The sequence below is a fragment of the Gouania willdenowi genome, chromosome 21 (assembly GCF_900634775.1).
Source record: "Gouania willdenowi chromosome 21, fGouWil2.1, whole genome shotgun sequence".
Classification (NCBI taxonomy): domain Eukaryota; kingdom Metazoa; phylum Chordata; class Actinopteri; order Blenniiformes; family Gobiesocidae; genus Gouania; species Gouania willdenowi.
This window is the reverse complement of record NC_041064.1, coordinates 34,790,988-34,812,501: the sequence shown is the minus strand read 5'-3', so window position 1 is coordinate 34,812,501 and position 21,514 is coordinate 34,790,988. Positions and strand designations below refer to the sequence as shown.

General features: G+C 38.0%; 1 protein-coding gene across 1 annotated transcript; it reads left to right on the top strand.

Moving 5' to 3' along the window:
• Positions 1-344: 344 nt before the first annotated feature.
• hcn5 (hyperpolarization activated cyclic nucleotide-gated potassium channel 5) lies at positions 345-18,770 on the top strand. The gene is made up of 10 exons (XM_028436624.1): positions 345-677; positions 5,387-5,573; positions 8,515-8,619; positions 10,882-11,019; positions 13,183-13,344; positions 13,429-13,522; positions 13,695-13,822; positions 15,083-15,229; positions 16,407-16,644; positions 17,882-18,770. Exons 1-10 carry the CDS (start codon positions 496-498, stop codon positions 18,052-18,054), a joined length of 1,554 nt encoding a protein of 517 aa, XP_028292425.1. The 5' UTR covers positions 345-495; the 3' UTR covers positions 18,055-18,770.
• Positions 18,771-21,514: the final 2,744 nt, after the last annotated feature.

Here is a 21,514-nt window from a genome sequence, read left to right as displayed (position 1 = left end):
CCCTCCTTAGGATGCTGCCCCCACAACCCGACCACGGATAAGTGGCAGGAGATGATGATGGACAACAAACGGACCTTAAGCTAAACATTTCTTTGGGTCCTGAACTTTAGGGTTTTTAAAAAAACATTTTTTATATAAAGCGAAATATATGGAAATGTCCAAAAATACCTTCCCTCCCTGCAGAGGGTTAATGTGTGCTGGACGGTGCCCTCTTGACATTGATTCATTGATTGGACTCCTATACTGAATAGTTGATGAACTGGGAGTGCATGGGGAGGGGATGGGAAGGGGCAGAAATAGAGAAAGAAGAAAAAAGTGGGAGGGAGAACAAACTCAGACCTGCACAGAGGCAGTGTTCCACTCTCTGCTCAGTGCAGCTCCTCTCAGCTCTGAGGTTGGAACTCTACTGGAGCATTACAGTGAAGAACGGGAGGGAAAGAGTCAGACTGGTCCTGAGGAGAGGGTTAAGGTTGGGATGATGGCCTGAAGTCCACCATGGAGAAGCGCAGAGGTTCCAGACTATGCAGCACCTCCACCTGTGGATGGAGAGCCCTGCTCCTGCCTCAGATCAACAGACAGTCCCTGTACCTGTACGGCAGCGAGGTGGCTGTGGAGCAGGAGTGCGTCCGACAGCTGCAGAGCGGAGTCTTTGTCATTCACCCCTTCAGCCTCATGAGGTATTTCATTCATCAGCTGACGGATTGAGGACAACATCAGCTCCACATCTGTCACTGCACACATCAGCACTTTATTCTTCTGTAAGCTTTAGTTTATTTTGACAGCACTTTAGATTCAGTTTCAGTTATAGTCTAGTTTTAGTCAACTAAATGACATTCCGTTTTTATTCCACTAAATCTGTAACATAGTTGACTAAAATTAAAAGCACAAGAGTTTATGCATTTATTTGAAATATTTAATTACCACTGATCAACCAGATATTGAATTATAATAGTTTGTAAACACATGAAGTATACACAAAGATTTGATGTGATCAATACGCAAGGTCACATGATCACATGAGTTCTGATTGGAATTATAGCTTAGTTTTTATTAGTTGATGAATAACATGAATTAATTCTCATATAGTTTTTGTTAACATGTTCTTGTTTATGTTTTTTTACATTTGTCATATTTCTAAATTAAATAAAAGCAACATTTGTACATTGACAAGCAGCTTTCCTGTTGTTTTGAACAGGATTTTGAGGTCTCGTAAAAAAATAATTTCATAGCATTTCTAGTAGTTTTTATTTATTTATTTTAATCAAAAGTCAGTTTCTTAAATCAAGCTTTAATGAAACTCTCATATTCTCTTCTGTTTTCCTCATTGACAGTTTGACAGCCTTAATGTACACGTGTAATGTTGCTTTTTGAAAGCAAGAGAACTATGCTAGACTGAAGTCTCTTATTGGAATTATGAATAGAATAAACCATTCCACCAAATCTGTGGAAAACACAGAGTGCTGCTAACAGATCTACAACACAGTTTTAGGGCCATAGTAAGAGAATCAGTTTGAAAACAAAGTATAAACTGATGAGAATTTATTATAAGAATCAAGATCAAGTGTCACAGGGAACAAAACTCATAATACTGCTATGAAATAAATGTAATTTTATGAGGAAATAACTTGTAATATTAATTATAATTGTGTGTATAATTCAATATTATTCATTACTTATATAATAATTAATGTTTAATTTTACTATCATACTATTACTTACTTGAAGTCTAAAAAACTACAAGAAGAACCCAATGTAGCTGGCATTTGGCACTTAAACGTTGTATGAATCACTCATGCATCATAAAAAACTATTTTGGGTTGTAGTAATTATTACTTAAGCAAACAAATTAAAGTTTACACACTTATTAAAGTTATGATGTAAAAATGACTAATTGTGGGTGAATTCTGCCTTCTCTACAGTGATACCATACTTTCCCAGCATGCTTTGCAATGTATTTTGGAGGATTATTGCTTTTAGATTTTTTTAATTCATTACACTTTACATTCACTGTTTGGTTTAAGTTTCATACTTGAATAAATCCTGCAGTCTTACATCACCGTGAGAAGCAATAGTATAGAGTAACATCCTGAAGGTCACTGCACCACATGTGCTCATACACGGTGTCGCAGGTCATTATTCCATGTCTCAATACACATTGAACAGAACAGATAAGTAGATACAATTTATGTCGCGAAAATCATCTGAAACATCAGCAGTGACAGTCAGATTAGACATGTACAGTAAACCCAAAAATGTGCATAAAATTGTGCAATATTTCATCAAAGAATTCAATGTGGGATGCAGCTAAGAATGGGAGTAGTAGTTTAAACTGAAAATGTTAATAGGTAATATCTACCCTCGACAAGCAAGGCAACTGATGGCCTGGGGGCCTTAGGTGGCCCTCAGTATAATGATGTGTGGCCCTCAAGGTAAATGCACAAAAAGACAAAAAAAATACACATAAGAACTACAAAAGTATACAAAATGACAACAAATGTGCATGAAATGAGTAAAAAAGTTTAAAACTGAGAATATATAATATACAAAAATTACTTCAAAAGCATACAAAACAACAACAAAAATACTCAAAACAAGCACAAAACAAAAAAAACGAAATGGCATAAAACAAGCACAGAATAAAAAGAACAAAATGACTCACAAGAAGCAAGCAGAGAACGAAACAATAAAGACTCAAAACAAGCACAAAACGACTTAAAACAAGCACAAAACAACTAACCCAAAACAACTCAAAACAAAACAACTCAAAAAAGCACAAAACTAAAAACAAAAACACAAAATGACTGAAAACAAACACAAAACAAAACAACAAACGTACAAAAAAAACAAAACGTCTCAAAACAAGCACTAAACAACAAACCAAAAAGACACTAAAATCTCTTGTTCTGTCCTGTGTTAATGCTCTGATTGGTCATTGGTAATATTTTCACCTGTGTTTATTTGTTTTGTCTGTTCCTAGGATTACATCAAAAGTCATTCTAACCAAAGATAGAACTCGTTCTATTGAAGATTCCATTCAATTTTGGAGGAGATCCGGATAAATATACTGACCCTGAATCAGTTTGAACTATCGAAAAATCCCTATTTCTCACCATTGGTAGAATTTGACTCAGTTATGTTGGGTTGGTCTCTGAATTATTCCATCACGTTTCATCCAGATTAAATTTTAAAAATAAAAATGAAAACAACTTTTAGAAAAGTGTTTGGGTTTTTTTTTTTTTCCCCATCATCATGCATTTGTGGGATTATTGTGTCAGTTTTTCGGTGCAGTAAACGTGTTGTTTATGCGTGCTGAGATGTTGCTGCCTCACCGTCTGTAAGGTGATCACATGGAGTGAGAACAAAGCCGCGTGTTATGTGAGCCTGGCAAGTGAGCAGATGTACATTTACAGCAGCAGAGTATTAGATGTGCACTGTGCATACATCATCAGACTTTCCACCAGAAACAGGATCTGCTTCAGGGTTACTCAGAAGTCACACATGAGCTCAGGGCTGGAGCAGCGATTCTAAACGTAGGGCAATCGTTTACTCCCAATTTAGTTTAATAAATGACTTTACTAAAACCATGACAAAGCTGTTATTAAGTCAGTGACACTCAACATGTGGATCTTAAATTAAATTGGGCTTTTTGCCTTCATTGTAGGGATGTAACGATTCATTCAACTCCCGATACGATTCGATTCACGATACTTGGTTCACGATACGATTTTCTCACGATTTATTTTACAAAATGGGACTGTAGGCATATGATGACTGAAAAATATTCCTTTATTTTTTTTGGGTTCAAAACTATAAAAAGCTGTACTGTTTTTCTTTTATTTTTCATTGTCAAAAGAATCCCTTGATAAACTATTCAAAACAATGCAATTTAACTAAAAATAAATCTTAAATAAAGGAATAATACAAATGAAGAAGAAGCCTATTCATTAAATTCTGGTTCTATAGTAAACAATGCAAAACTGCATAATAGTTATTTTTCTTTTTAAAAGTGCAACTGAAAATGTATTTTGTGCCTTAACAATTGGACTTAAAAAAAAAATTGAAATTGAAAAAAAAAAGTCATTGCATTGTATTTACGTCAGATATTTGTTTGGACCAGCAGAGGGCGCTGGTAACCCAGTGGTCGGTTGGCATGCATATATCTTGCAGTGAAGATATTCACGTAATACTACAGATATTCTTTTGGTGCTAAAGGGGTAAGGAATCATTTATGAATCTGTTTAGGAGTAGAAGGCGGCCAGAAAGAAAGTAGCAGCAGCAGATTCTGCCCACACTTCTGGATACCTTCTGCTGTTTAAAAAAGCAGAAGGCGATACCTATTAATCGATTTTTAACTGCCTTACGATGAATTAATTTGTTACATCCCTACCTCATTGGTCATGGTACACATACATTGAAATTTGTCGGTAGCCATTTTGCGACGCCTGGGGAGCAGTTCAGGGACCTGCTCAATATCCCACAGTGACAGCCCAGGAGAGGTTTGAACCGACAACCCTCTGTTTACAAGCCCAGTGTCCTTAACCACTAGGCCACCACACTTTAGCCCAATAACTAGCACCTTTTTTCCTGTTTTTTCCACATTCTTGCTCTTTCCCACATCCCTAAAGGACAGGGGTGGACTGTGAAAAAATTCAGCCGTGGCATTTTGTGTCCAGACCAGGAGAAACCGTTATTGAGTCTGTGATGCTCAACATGTTGATCTTTGTCTTAATTTTAAAGATTATTCCCCTCATGGAAAACTTTTTAACCCCTTTTTACCCATGTTCGTTGGCCATTTTGCAACTTCCTTTGTCCCATTTTCAAAAAGTTCTGACACTTTTTCCAGATTTTAGCTACTTTCTCCCAATAAGTATCCCTTTTTTATTTTCTTTGTCAATTTTTGCAAGTTCTTTTTGACACTTTTATTACATTTTTGCCAGTTCTTTTTGACACTTTTATCCAATTTTTGTCCCTTCTTTTTTAGTCACTTTTCACCCAAATAAGTTATAAATACCGAACAATACCACTTGTTTCCTTTTTCCCCCTACATTTGGCCTCTTTTTGTTCCACATTTTGCCCTTTTTAACTAACGTTTTCCACGCATTGACCATTAAAGCTACCCATTGCCATTACTTAGCACCTGTTTTCTCTTTTTTGAAATTTTTTGGCCACTCTTGACTGCTTTTGGCCCATTTTAGTCACTTTACACTTTCTTCTTGCCATGTTTTTGCCTCTTTTGGACCATTTTCGGCCACCTATTACCAGCTCTGCCTCCACTCGCTCTTCAACAAAAAAAAACCATGCCCGCTATGCCAGAAGGCCAGTCCACCCCTGCCCACGAGTGAGACACACCTGCTCATGTTCCTTTGTGTCTTCTTTTTCCCTTCAGGAGTTACTACATCATGTGCATGATGGCCATCACCTTCCTCAACCTGATTGGGATTCCAGTGGAAATTGCTTTTGTAGATGGAAACAACGGGCTGGTGTGGGAAAGCTTAAACGTGTTCTCAGACACTCTGTTCCTCATCGATGTAGCTCTGAACTTCCGGATGGGCATCATAGCAGGGGATGCTGAGGTGAGATGGAGTCTGTCCCCCCTTTATTCAGATACAATCTGGCAACCCGTAATCCCTCACAGACGTCCTTTCCTGTAACATCTGTCATCTACTCCACACACGAGCAGCCAGATTAACCCTGATCCTGCTCAGTTTCAGCACACGGTGAAATTGGCCGCGCTCTTTGATTTCATAAGAGGGATTAAAATGGACTTCATAATAATCAGCCGTAATATTTCCAATTATATATGATGGAGATCAACAGGAGCTTTACTCTCATCATCTCACATTGTACGATCATCTCTGTGGTGGTTTACATTAAATGTTTAAAAGAAGGTTCCTAACCTTCTTTTAAACATTTAACTGAAAGCTATTTATCAGGGCTGGGACTTTACCGTGCTAAGTGAGATTAATTAATTACAAAAAAAAAAAAAAAAACACAGTTAATCTCTTTTTTTCTGTACTCCAAACAGCGCTGAACCTTTCTCGTTTCACGAGTTCCCAGTATACCCATAATTAGGGTGACCATATTTTGATTTCCAAAAAAGAGGACACTTGGTCCAACCTCAGCACACTCAAAAGTACACAAAATACAATATAATAAATGATTAAGTTGTTATTGTCCATTAGGTATTAAAATCAATTTCTGTCTTTATAACAAAGACTTAAAAATAAATCTTAAATCAATGTTGACTCGAGGCAATAACCTTTATTATGCATTATAATAATCTCATATAAACCTTCTTAAAATCTCTCAATCAATGAAACAATATGAGAAACATCTCCTCCTAGAAATTAAAACTGTAACATAAAACTCATTGCTTACAAAACATTAAACAATCATTAAATATACACTTCAATAAATAACCTTTTCAATTGAATCCACCACTATTTGGTCTCTCAATCTCTCTCTTTCTCTTGGACTTTGGTCTTATTCTCTTTTCTTTGTGTCGTCAAAACAAAGTGGCATCTTTTAATGATTCTATTACGTGTGAGTAAAATTACGCAAAAGAGCAAATCCTTTGCTTTCAGAAACTGGTGGAATTTCTTAGATATAGCAAATATTAGCAGAGTTATAGTCTTTTAAATTAATGTGTTCATCAGATGTGTTCAAGGTTCCTGGGAAACTTGGAGAATTTCATTAGTTTGTAAAATATCCCTGGACAAGACATGAAAAGAGGACATGTCTGGGTAAAACCAGACGTATGGTCACCCTACCCATAACACTACTGATGCACAGACTACTAGAGAACCTCAATGTTAAACCTGTAGCAGCTAGCACCTCAATGCTAACATGTAGCAGCTAGCACCTCAATGCTAACATGTACCAGCTAGCACCTCAATGCAAACATGTAGCAGCTAGCACCTCAATGCTAAACATGTAGCAGCTAGCACCTCAATGATAACATGTACCAGCTAACACCTCAATGCTAACATGTAGCAGCTAGCACCTCAATGTTAAACAAGTAGCAGCTAGCACCTCAATGCTTAACATGTAGCAGCTAGCACCTCAATGTTAAAAATGTAACAGCTAGCACCTCAATGCTAACATTTGGCAGCTAGCACCTCAATGCTAACATGTAGCAGCTATCGCCTCAATGCTAACATGTAGCAGCTAGCACCTCAATGTTAAACAAGTAGCAGCTAGCTCTTCAATGCAAACATATAGCAGCTAACACTTCAATGCTAAACATGTAGCAGCTAGCACCTCAATGTTAAACATGTAGCAGCTAGCACCTCAATGTTAAACATGTAGCAGCTAGCACCTCAATGTTAAACATGTAGCAGCTAACACCTCAATGTTAAACATGTAGCAGCTAACACCTCAATACTAAACATGTAGCAGTTAGCACCTCAATGTTAAACATGTAGCAGCTAACACCTCAATGCTAAACATGTAGCAGCTAACACCTCAATGCTAAACATGTAGCAGCTAACACCTCAATGCTAAACATGTAGCAGCTAGCACCTCAATGCTAAACATGTAGCAGCTAGCACCTCAATGCTAACATGTAGCAGCTAGCACCTCAATGCTAACATGTAGCAGCTAGCAGAGACAATGGTCCGTGGAGCAGACAGTGTCTCCAATCCACACTGACACTCAGACAGAGTTCAGAGACAAAATGAACAAAGTCAGTGATAAATGATTGTAGTGACAGTCGACCACTCTGTGATAGAGGATGTGGGCGGGGCTAGAAGCGCTGCTACAGATAGCATCGTCTGACCCAACTTATCAACTGTTATGTAGAAAAACTATTTCAAACTAAATTCATCATCTTCATCAGTTCTTCTGTTTATTTCATGATATCCACAGATACTCTAACTATTTTACACTGTTCAGTTTATAATTCTCTGGAATGTTCTGGACTAAGTGATGTTTTTTTTATTTTATTACAAAAACACATTTGTTTTAGAAAGTTTACTAAAGACCCTGAAAAACATGAATGTAACTTAGTTAAATTTAAGTTAGTGCTTTGTGAACAATGTAATCATAATAATCTTTATTCATGTTACACATGATGTTAGCACTCAGTGATGGAAATAATAAACACTATTTAGTTGTTTAAGATCATTCATTGTTTTCATTGATTCAGTCATTTACCAAAATACATTTAAACTGGATACCATTGCTTCTTGTGACACATATTGTAATGTGATTAATTTAGATTAATCAAGATAAAGTAATTACAAAGTCAATAATTAATTAAAAAAAATTTAATCTTGTCCCACCACTACTATTTATCTTTTAATGTTATTTTTAAATGTTGTTTCTAATCAGACATGTGAGAGTCTGAATATTTATCTTGATTTAGTTCATGGTTGGTTATTCAGGAGTGTTTCATGATTCTCATGTTTCTTATATAAGTGACAATAATTCAACGCAAGTGTTAAATCTACATCTGACCTCAGCCACTCAGTCCATCTGCTTTCTTCTTCTTCTTCTCCTTCTATTTCCGGACAGGAAGCCATCCTGGATATCAAGCGTATCAGAGTCAGTTACCTGAGGACGTGGTTCATTCCAGATGTCATCGCAGCTTTCCCGATCGGATACATTCTGCTGTTTGCGGTAATAACCAACGGAATCGTCTCAGCAGAAGATCACAGTCTGCTGCACGTGTCACTTCATGTTTATAAATGTTCTTCTTTTCCATGTTATCATCTTCCTCTTCCTCCTCCTCCTCCTCCTCCACCTCCTCCTCTTCCTCGCTGACCTTTTCTCCACCCTCAGCATCTTTCTTAAAGACATTTGTGAACAAATTATGTAAACATCATCTCAACTTATCTGAGCGTTGTCTGGATTCATCAAAGAAAAGCATTTGGTAGATGGAAAAACGTGTCATACTGGGAATGTTGGACACACATTAGTAACTTCTCTAACATGTCACATGAGAACAAAAACCTAGTGTTGTAGTACTCAAGACTGAGTACTACAACTACTACTCAATGAGTCTAAAATGTCTACTTTATACTGTATTATTAGGATGATGAGCATTCCCACTAAAGTATACTTCCAAGTTTCCCAAGATGCATTTGGAACCTACAAAAACCTGAAGCACACTGAGCTAAATATCTCTGTTGATTCTCCACCTTTGAAAGTCCTGAAAACATTTGAAGTGAGAAAGTGTAAAACAAGTGTCAAACTCAAGGCCCGGAGGCCAAATCCGGCTCTTTAGAGCGTCTAATTGGGCCCGGAAAAGAAAGTAATAACGGCAGCGAAAACATGATTCATTGTGTAAATAAATTTCAACAATATTTGCAGGGGCGCACAGTTTTGGTGCTTTTTTTAATGTTTAACTCTTGAAAAAACTCAAAACTCTTACAAAATCTTTTAATTTTCCTTAAATTATTATGTAACATTTTCCTTAATTAAATAGAAATTGGTCACAAATCTGAGAATTACAAAGTGAGGAACCTGTTGGGAATGATATCTGTCAAATATTGCTTGGATATTGTTGGTTTCTTGCATATTTTGTATTTTACGTACAAGTGCAAACTACGGCACAATAATGTTGAAATCACATGTTTTCCAGCATAAAATCTGTGGCCCACTCGAGATCAAACTGTTCCATATTTGGCCCCTGAACAAAAATGAGTTTTACATCCCTGAACTAGAATATCAGCATGTACTCATTTGATCCATAAAACTCATGGAAAACACATTTCATTCCCACATTTCTGAGATTTTCGGAGACCCTCCATTATGCGACTCACAAAACTTCCTGTTAACTTCACAACAAGAGCCCTATTAACAAAAGCATTAAAAACTAATGGGAGACAAGAAGAGATGCTTTTATTTTGAAAAGGGGATGTTTGATTTTTAGCTTGAAGACGGTCTCAGGACCATTTTACATTTCGCTCGCAATGCATCATGGGACAGTTGAGTATGACTAGTGTGCACACTGTGCATACTTAAAAAATGTCCCCATGCACTATACATCCATGTTTTTCTCACATACTCAATCTTTTCATACTATCTAATGTGAAGGCACTACATACTCATTTTGACCTCACTCTTAGGTTTATGTGATTTCGAACACAGCGGTCTCGAGACCACATTTTAAAGGTTGTGGTCTTGTCTCGGTCTTGGACTGTCCGGTTTTGGGATTTTCTCTTCAGACCGGTCGAGACCAGCACTGATTTCTGCTATTCTTCAACTTTATTGTGGTGATAGAGAGAAGAACTTGGTAAAACAATAATTACCAAGGGAGGAGGCGTGGAGGCGTGGCCAAAGGTGTTTTAGTTGTTCAGGCTGGGCATTTTATGTTATTTACATCTGAACTGTTTCTGATTAATTAATGTCGACATTTCAATGAAAACATTTCCAGTTGACTCACTGATTGTTCTTCCTCCTTGGAAATCTGTTGGGTTTCTTTATGTGTCAGACATCTCTAAAAACTGCAACCATCAGCGTATTTCTAATCAGAAATCCCTCTAAACACTTTGTACATTTGCCTGACTAATAAAAAAAAAATTATTTTCAGATATGTAAAATTAATCTGGACTAATCCGTGGATTTTTAATACAAGAGTTTATTTTTTAAGAGTTTTTATGAGTTGAGATTTTAACGTTTTCTGCTTTTATTGAGTTCCGCCCCTTTTTTGCCTAACATATTCAAAAGAAACTAAAACTAAAGAGAGAGAAGGATCTTTAACTGTTCAACCTTGTTATGATCTTTGAATTAAATTTCTCAGCTTCTCTCGGTCTTGGTCTTGACTCCCAAAGGTCTTGGTCTTGTCTTGGTCTTGGTGCATTCTGGTCTAGGGCAAGTGTTTAGCACAACACTTTGAATACCTAACAAAGTGTCACTCTGTGTGTTTTATAACTCTAGGATCTGCATTACCAAAATGACACAAACCCATCAAAGGCCAACAAGATGATGAGGATCCTGATGTTCGTTCGCATCCTCAGTTTGATCCGACTGGCTCGGGTGTCCAGACTCGTCCGTTTCTTTAACGAAGTGGAAAAGGTGAATAAGAGCGAACATTTGGCCGTCGTGCAGCAGAATACCACAATATTTCAGCTGTTTTATGATACAACACTTTAGTAATGAAACATTTGATACCGAACCATACGACTTCTTGTTGTGCAGCTATACCTTAAAGATTAACTAAACACCAAAAACACTTCTTTTTTTTTGCTGAAAACAAAGTATATGGTATTAAGTGGTGCTAGCATAAGTAAGTGAGTAAAATCTGAAAGGCGAGTACAGATATCTTATGATCTGGGATTTTCCCCATACAAAGTGAACCTGGTGCAACTTAATCACAAGGCAGTTGAAATTGAAAGAAATCAAAAGAAATCTATTACACCATGCATGAACTTTATTTAACAAGTTTTTTAAAACATCAAACTACAACCGTCGGCACAGCCCACATTTAAAATACTAGTCAGAAGTATGTATTTATATAGTGGGAGCTTAAGTAGAGTTGTCAATTATGGGCATAATAATAACAACATACTGTGTAGTATTATAAAGGGGTATATTTGCAAGTGCAAAGTAAAATAGCATGTGCAATTTCTCTGGTTTAATTCTATGGCACATGTGCATGATATATGTGTTGTTTTTTTGAAACTCATTTTGATATTTTTATCGTTTGGTGTATTTTTCTGTAATGTACAGTGCCCATCGGAAGTATGCATTCATGTGGGAGCATAAGGGGTATATTTGCGGGTGCAAAATGTGGGTGCAATTTTTCTAGTTTAATTCTATGGGACATGTGCATGACTTCATCATCACTTTTATATTTTTTTGTTTGGTGTATTTTTCTGTAACGTATGTTTTTTGGAGTCATGTGTATATTTGAATCTTTCTGTTGTGTTTTTTGTGCATTTTTTGTATAATTATTGTTTTTTGTTGCCATTGTAGTGTGATTCAGGAGTCATCTTGTGTATTTTTTGTGTAAATATTTAGTTTTATAATTATTGTTTCTTGTTGCCTTAAGTAGTGTGATTCTGGAGTCATTTTGTATCTTTTTTTAGTGTCGTTTTTTTGTGTTTCTGTTGTCTTATGTGTAATTTTAGTATAATTATTTAGTTTTGTGCATTTTGAGTCATTTTCATATTTTTTGTTGTTGTTTAGTGCGTGTGTGCCTGCCTAACGTTCACTAAACTTACCTATTGTCAGTAGTTAGGTGTAGTGGCAGGTGTGTTGTGAGTGAAGCTGCAGTGATCAGGTGACCTTCACTACGTAGCACCCTCTACGTAACATGTAAACGCTTAGATCTGACTCAGAGCGCAACACTACAGTCACTACCACACTATGGATAGGTGTGTGTAACAGTCTGTGTGTGTGACTCTCTACCTTGGACACAAATCTCCTCCGTTGGTTCTCACGCACACGCGCGCTGCTGAGAAATGTGCAGCTTTCAACACAGCAGCCATTGCGGTCAATAACTTCCGGGTGAGGTCCGTCCGGTCTAAATAGCAAACGGTCAAACTAACATGAAAATAAACATTTCGAAATGTCGTCACCAAATGAATAACTCAAAAGAGAAAAGAGAAATCTATGGGAGCTCGTGCACGCACCGGAAAGGAGCTGTGCTGTGAAATAGATGTAGATGGTGCGCTAGCGCCCCCTCACACCCCGTGGTCAAAAGTTGAATAGGTTTCATTTCGTGGCCGTCCAGAAGTGAAATAAAATTAAAAAGAAAATTTTGAAATGACCAAATTACACCAAAACAACAGATACACACACTCGGGGTTGAGTCTTTGGAACCCGTTGACAAAGTTTCAGGTTGAACTCACACCGAGTCGGGGAGATATTTGCTCCACACACACACACACACACACACAGACCTTTCTGTCTATATAGTATGGATAGATATAATATAGATAGATGGACGTTGTTTTTCCAACAATATTAGCGTGGCTACATTTTCAACGATAAATCTTGTGACATTTTAATATCATGATATATCTACGCACCTATAGTTGTAAAATAGTTGTCTATTACTCTTTCTGACTGAAATCGCCACAGACTGTTAAGGAGTCTGAACGGCAGGCTGCTACATTGCTAATAGCTTTGAAAACAAAAAGGTCAGTCTTTCACGAGGACTTAGATATGCACGTCTCTCTCCACCAGAGCGTGTGATTGGCTCACCCCAGGCCTCTCTTCTTCTCGTGCCCACAGGTGTCCAACGCTAACCTGGAGGTGGTCCGCCTCTTCTTCCGCATCCTGTCCCTCTTCATGATGATTTTCCTGCTGTGTCACTGGAACGGCTGCATCCAGTACTTCGTCCCCATGCTGGAGGAGTTTCCCGCCGACTGTTGGGTTCGCAAAGAAAACCTGATGGTGGGAACTTTCCTCTGAGAAACACAAACTGAGCATTAACTCTAGATTTTAACACCGTCTAACGCAGACTTTCTTTTGTCCCAGAACGCCACGGTCATTGTCAAATACTCGTGGGGAGTTTTCAGAGCTCTATCACAGATGATCGCACTTTCCTATGGATCCATGGACGCTCCAACCAGTTAGGATGGAATACTTTCTTTTTAAATTATATTTAACATTAACAGAACAGAATTAATTCAACCACGACATGATACATGATTATTTTATATTGACATATACAGTATAAATTGAATCATAACCTGTGCATTAAAATGAACAACACAGAGGTTTCCGTTGGGTGTTCTCCACAGATTACGTTGAACTGTGGATCGTGATGGTCAGCATGGTGTCCGGTTGTATGATGTACACCGTCCTGGTGGCCAACGCCACGGCCATGATCGCCAACCTGGACCCTGCAGCCAAAGAGTACAAGAGCAAGGTACCAGCAGCTAATAAAAAAACATGTTTCTCTTTACTTTCTTCATTAAAAAAAAAAACTGTTTCATATGCAATAATATTAATTACAACTTAAACCATATGTTTTATATGCTGCACGGTTGGAGGATTTAAGTAAACTTGTTTTTGAAACATGGTCCAGTGCTGATGAGTTTTAGGAAAGATGTAACAGAATAACAATATGACATGATGTTATGATGTATATGACATTTATGAATGCATTTTTAAATATTAAAAAATGTGTGTATTAGTATAAACTCTATGGCCCTCATTTATTATCATCCTTGCGTAAAAACTTACATACGACAGGACAAATGTGCGATTTATGAAACATTGGTATCTGACCAATCCCAGCGTACAAATGATCGGGTGTTGATGAATTCAATCATCATGTTACGCCCTTAAATCTTCCTAGTTCGGAGGCCGCGCCCACTGAGGTCAAACAAGAAAAGAAAATTTCCCAAAATGAAAATCAGCATCCTCACATCTGAGGTGGAGCAAAACAAAGATGTGCTTTTTGAACGTGTAAAAACTGGATTTAAAGGAGCTCATTCAACCGCTCTGTGAAAGATCAGCTACCGAGCAGGTGACGTCTGCCCCCCTGTGTGCGCTGAGAACAACTACACAACAGAGATCCTGGAGACACACATGGAAATATGATGTTTATATCGACCTCAGTCCACGTGCTTTAAGCAATAAATATCACATTCAAAGAAATTAACAATCAAAACCCTTAAAAAAAACTTAAAAATGACGAAATGCTGTCTCTTGTATGTGTTTATTATTTACTTTTTTAAAATGTATTTCATTTTGTTTATTTTGTTTAAATAATCTGTTTAGATCTATTCTGAATGTGTTTTTGCTTATGCTCCAATGACAGCTGAGGTTACTTTAATACTTAATACTTATTTAATACTTCAGCTCAGACCTGACGTAAGATCTGATCGTAGCGTACGCTCACGTCACAATTCATAAATACCGAAGCTTGCGTAAATTTGATCGAACGCACGTTTGTACGCTCAGATCTGAACGTACAAACGGTTGATAAATGAGGGTCACTTATTTTTACTGTAAATCCACAAACATATTTCCCATCGTTTGAGGCGAAGCTTTACATTCACAGATCAACATCACTTTAAATGTTATTTGGAAACTTGAATCTGGAGAGTCTTACAGTAATGTGTGGTTACATTTTTAGATGCTGAGAGTTTCTGAAGGAAACGTGTGTTTTTACTATGAACAGATGAGTCGTTTGGAGCACTACATGACCTTTATGAAGCTTCCTCCTGAGCTGCAGCTACGCATCAGCAACTACTACCAGGCTCGTTACGGAGGGAAGTGGTTTGATGAGAAGGACGTGATGGACACAGTTTCCTCTGCACTCAAAGAGGTTCATCACGTCATTCGTACACAGGGGGGGTCGACTCTGTGAAGTTACTGAACAATGATTACCTGTAGAGCTGGAAAGTACAATTTACCTTCAACTGCTACACATATCAACAGGCCGAAGAGAGGCTTCATTGTCATTTTACACTGAGTTGTGATCCTTGAGCAGCCACCATCTCAAGTACATTAAAAAATGTATTATAATTATTTAAAAAAAAAAAAAAAAGTTAATTAAAGAGATCTTCTATTGCTTTTACAGGTTTTAGACTTGTTTTATAGAAATAGACGAGGAAAGAAGAGGAAGTGAATCTACACAGTCTATAAAGATAACCTTTAAAACACAATAAAATGAACATGATGCTTGAAAATATGTCACAAATACATTTAGAAGTCATCAAAGTCATTCCTGAGAGGAATTGGTGACAGTTTTCAGCTTTGCAGCCATCATTTAGAGTAGGAGTTCTCAACCCTGGGGTCAGAACCCCATTTGTGGTCATGAGACAATGGGAGGGAGTTTCCAGATGCCTTCAAGAAACTCTGCAACTTCATCAAACTTGCCATACTTTAACCTATTTTCATTTCATTTTTGCTACATTACTCCCATTTTTGCTACTTCTCCATCAAATTTCAATGTCTTTTCTGCACATTTTTTCCACTTTCAAGACATTTTTGTCACTTATAAACCCTTTCCACCACTGTTCCACCTAATGTCACAGATGTTGACCCATTATTGTCACTTTTAAATTCTTTTCACCATATTTCATGCTCATTTTTGCCAATTTAACCACATACACTATTTGTCATGCCCATTATTTGCCAGTTTAAACAAATTTTTCCTACTTTTTTCTGCCACTTTCAAGCCAATATTGACACTTTTAACCCTTTTTAGCACTGTACGTTTTTGCCCACTCTAATTTACAACTTTTAAACCAGTTTCTGTGGTTTTAAAATCCCATTTCACCACCTTTTCCACCATTTTTGGTCACTTTTAGCCCATTTTATTTCTGAATAAAACAAGTATTTATATCTTTAGGATAACTATATACTATAACACAAATAATACTAAACTTCCTGGATAACATAATAAATAAATGTGGTTATCCCCTTTGTTCCCCTTCATAGATGGTTTATGGAGTCTAATGTGAACATGTTTTTACTGTGGTTTCCTTGTCTTTTTCTAGCAAATAGTGACGGTGATGTGCAGTCGGCTGCTGAGAAACGTACCAATGTTTCATGAGCGAGACGAGAACTTTATCAACACCCTCCTCCTCAAACTGGATTACGAGGTTTTCCAGGAGGGGGACGTGATCGTCCGCCAGAACGTTCCAGGAGATCGTATGTTCTTCATCGACCACGGCCAGTTGCTGATGGAGGGGGAGTCCTCCAACAGAGAGATGTGTGATGGAGAATACTTTGGAGGTGCAACAGAATCAGCATCACATTACATCACTGTGTTCACACTTGTTTTTAGGGTTGTTTTGTGTAATTTTCTCTCATTGTGTGTGTTTTTGAGTCAATTTGTCTATTATTGTTGTCCTGGAGTGTATTTTTCTGTCTTTTTGTGTAAATCTGGTGTCCGTTTGTGAATTTTCTGACACTTTGTGTATGTTTTGTTGTTCTTTTGTATAATTTTCTGTCATTCGGTTTGTTTTGAGTCATTTTGTGTACATCTGTTGTCCTTTTGTGTAGTCAATTTTGTTCTTTTAGAAACATATTTTGCGTATATATTTGTCATTTTGTGTGTTTTCTTTTATTGTAGTTTTGTGTTTTTGGAGTTATTTTGTGCGTAGTTTATGTTTTTGTCTGTCATTATGTATGTTTTAGAAGACATTTTGTCTATTATTGTTATCCTTTGTCATTTTGTGTGTACCAGCTCTTTTAGGAGTCATTTTTGTATATTATTACTGTAGTTTTATTTTTTTGCATTTCATTTTGTGTGTTTTAGAAGTCATTTTGTATATTTTTGTTGTTGTCCTTTTATGTATTTTTTGGTAATTTTGAGTGTTTTTAAGGGAATTTTTATTGTCCTTGGTGTATTTTTCTGTCTCTGTGTGTTTTTGGAGTATTTTTGTGTATTTGTGTTGTCCCTTTTTGTATTTGTCTGCTATTTTGTGTGTTTTGGAATTATTTCATTGCCCATGTCTGCATTTGAATAAGAAACGTTATATAATAAAAGGGTTGGGTTGGTGTGTGAAATGTCTGTTCTCGTGCTGTCTTTTAATAACCTTATGTTCTTTGTATTCTATGCCTTTAGGTTTTAAACATTCTTATAATATAAAAGCACTTGTCTGTATGAAAGAAGTTACATAAATGAATATACTGTAAGTTTCAATCGAGAAAATGAAAAGTGAAAAGTCAAATAAATATGTTGAGGATGAGGATGAACATGTTCCTTTTAGTGATTCAGAGCTAAGTTTACGTTTCTTTGGGTTTTTTGGAGCAAACCTCTAAGTTCAGGGATTAGTTTAATTCTTTGAGTTTAAGTGGGACTGTTTTTAATCTTTTGGCAACAAACCATGAGTATTTGGAGCAAAGCAGCCAGACTTAAATCCACTCATTTTAAAGCAGGATTATTTGTCAGGTCTCGTCCTCATCATGAGTGTCGGTCTGTTCATTAACACATGGTTGTGTGTGTGTGTGTGTGTGTGTGTACCAGAGACGTGCATGCTGACCAGAGGCAAACATCTGGCCACGGTGAGGGCGTTGACCGACTGCCAGTGCTTCACTCTGTCCTGGGACAACTTTCGGAAGGTGCTGCAGGGTTTTCCAAACGTCAGGAAGGATTTAGAGAAGATGGTTCAGATGGACTCTGACCATGAGCTCGTGTGAGACTGAAAACAGAACTCTGACTTTTTATTCTGTTAAAGAATCTAAAGACAAAGGAGAGTTTCCTGAACTGATTAACTAAATCCAGTGTTTAACACGTATAGCTTTAATATTGAAACAAAGCTGTAGATGAATTAGTACAGTAGTAGTAGTACAGTATATTGTTAAAACCTTTCCTGTTTCGTCTCCTAACCGTGGTTGGGGGACACAGGGGAGATCTGTACTCTCCAGGGCCAGAAGCTGCTTCTCCTCTGGGCTTAACTCCCGTACACCTAACGCTTGTTAAAGCTGTACCGTGCCTACTCATAGCCACGCACACACATCTGTCCGAGCTGCACCCATGCACCCACTCCGTCACTCACATCTACGCACGGAGCTGCCTTATCTAACACATTCAAGCTAGAAACATCTCACAATACTAACCCCACCATGGACTGGTAATTAACACAATTCCCCATTCCATTCAAATGATATAAACTAGTACACAATCCCTTTTCCAGTTGGCCTAAAATGTGAGGAGAGAGCTGTGTCCAATATTAAACACATTAACATATCAAGGCAGATAACTGAGTTAAACTGTATTAACAAGTGTCTATTCAGTGATAAAATTAGCTCATTTAGTAGTGAACATACGAGTGAAAAATATACATTAAAATGCAATCATCTCTATTTAGAAAGAGTACATTACACATACACAATACGTGACACCTATTGTTTGGGGAGCGTTACTGACTGACTGATCTTGTAATCAGAATACAAAACTTATAAATGAAATAAAGTGCATTTATACATAAACATTCTCTTCAAATTTTGTCTTTTTATTTATTTATTTTTTAACAATGACAAAGTGCTTCTTAACAAATCCATAGAACATTATGAGTCCAGACTGTAAAAGTGTTTAGTGCAAATATGAACCTTTTAGGTACGTAACTGACTCAGAGACCCAGTCCCCATACTGGTCCAGTACTTTGTCACTGACATTTGGAATGTGAAACTAGCTGAGCCTGGCGTTTTAGCTCACCTCCACCAGGGTCAAACATCACATGGGAAGAAGTGGATGGAGGAGACAGGATCCCACTGCAATCATTACCAGATAGAGCTGGTGGGCTGGAGTTGTTGGGGCAGCAGAGAAAAGATTATCCAGGCTGAGGTCCTGGTTCGCTGGGTCTCCGTCCACAGCTGCAGAGAAGTGTGTGAATACAACCTGTGTTTGATAAACATCTGCTGTTCCATGGCAACACAGCAGGCTGACGCTCTTTTAAGAGCCAACCACATACTTCTGTAGAGCAAACTTCCTACTGCATTAACATGTATATAATAAATATAGAACTTACTTAGGTTGTAATAGAGTCATTAATGACACTATGTCTTTCAAATACTGTACACATGTTTTTTTTTTTTTTATTTTGCAAAATACAAGACAATGACAAAGACAGTGTAAGAAACGATATTTGCAAATACTTTCCTCACACACTTTACAATAAATGAACAGTGAAAGGTCTACACACATAAATGTAATACTATATATATATATCCCTGGTGCCCAGAGAGACAGTATAATGTCCATAACAGAGTTTTGTTTTCATGTTTTTAACTGGGACCAGATGCAGCTGAAGAGCCACTTCTGCATCCACCTGATGGAGCGACGCATTCGACTCTTATTCTTTTTAGGAGATTTATCGTCCATTACTGCTGACTCTCCAAGAGAACCATGACCCCCCACATCACAGCTGACGTGGGCCTCTGGGTCTGATTCTTCCTGTGGGTGGAGCTCTGAGTGCTGGCTGATCGCAGGAGGATCCAGGAGTACTTTTGGGTTTTCCTCTGGTTCCACCTTTTCATCAGCAGCCGGATCTTCATCAGCAGTCATTGGAGGTGTGGGTGTGGTAGACTGGCTCACGTCTTCACTGGGCCCAGCATCGGTGTCACTCTCAACAATGACATTAGCATCTTGTTTATGCTGAAACAATGCAGTGATTTGTTCGGTTGCAACTTGAGTGACGTGGTGCAGCAACTGGGGTGGAAATGTGTCCCACATGTCCTGAAGGTAGACTTCATCAACTGTCTCAATGATGGAAGCGATCAGCTCGTCCCTGGCTGAGCGTGACATGGTGATTTCCTGTAGAGTGGAGCCAAGGGAAGCTAGAACACTCTCCTCTACTGCTTTGGTCACACCCACTGCCACCTTGTCCAGCTCCTGGGAGGGCATGGTGAGGACTTGCCCTTGCTGAGGCACCCACAAGACCTGCACAACTTTTGGAACAACTTCCAAAACCACATCCCGTGGCTGTTGGAGACGTTCAGTGGAGGAGGCTTGTTGATGTCTCTCAGTGAGCGTCTCCCAAATCACCTGTGCCTTTTTGGTAATCTGTGGAAACCTGTGAAATGGAATCATAAGTTGGTTTCAAAACACCCCAAAACAACAAAAAAGCAGCACAACCACAAGTCTTTAAACTTTAACTTTGTACAACGAAGCTGGATAAGAATATCTGGGATATCTCTCCGTTAGCAGCGTTCACCTAAGACAGGTGATTTGAGCCTGGCTATGTGCGCACTGCAGTGGAAGGGGTGGAGATTGCAGCATTAGACCAATATTAAAAAAATATGAAGAATTAAAATCATAATTCAGACCAAAAACAACACTGTTGCTGCAGTAAAAGCAGTAAGGTATGAATGCAGGAATTATTGACTATTAATGCTTAAATGAGTGAGATTATACAATATTCATGGGAGAAAACAGACCCTGTCTGTGGCTCTGATGCTGCGTTCATACAGCTCAGGACAGTATTTGTATTTTATACAGCCTGTATTATCTTACAGAATTGAGGCTATCAGCGTCACCACAAAATACATCTTAATAATAATACTCCTGACCGGGTTTGTCGTTCAGCCTAAAGTTACCACTGTGATTTAGCCAAGGAAGAAGTGAACCTGCTTTGTAGTACAGTATTCACTGAATAAATCCCGGATCTTAGGAGGGAATCCAGCTTTGTAGTACAGGCCCTAAATGTCTGTCAAATGTAACTCACCTAAACGCTGGAGGTATGAGCTCTGGAGCACTGAGTAGCCTTTGGGCATCTCTCTGAATGTCCCTCATCCTCATACTGTGGTTCACAACCCTCGCCAAGCTGAGAAGCAGCCTAACCTCATCGTCATCATTGTATTCTTCCAGCTGGAGGTCCAGGAGCGTCACCCTCATGGTGCTTTTGTTCTTTTCATGGAGGTGTTCAGCCATGTGTTCTGGAGTAATGTCACACATCACTTGGTTCTGGTTTTGCAACCTCATGAGTTCAACCATAATTGCTACATCATATTTGTAAGCAACCAGATTCCATACGTTCTGGAAAATCATCTCATAAACCGGAGTGTTGAAGAACACTGAGATGGGACCATAGGTGGCTTCCACAAAACGCTCCATTGAAACAAAACTAAATACACACAATTGACAGTAAAATAATAAGTG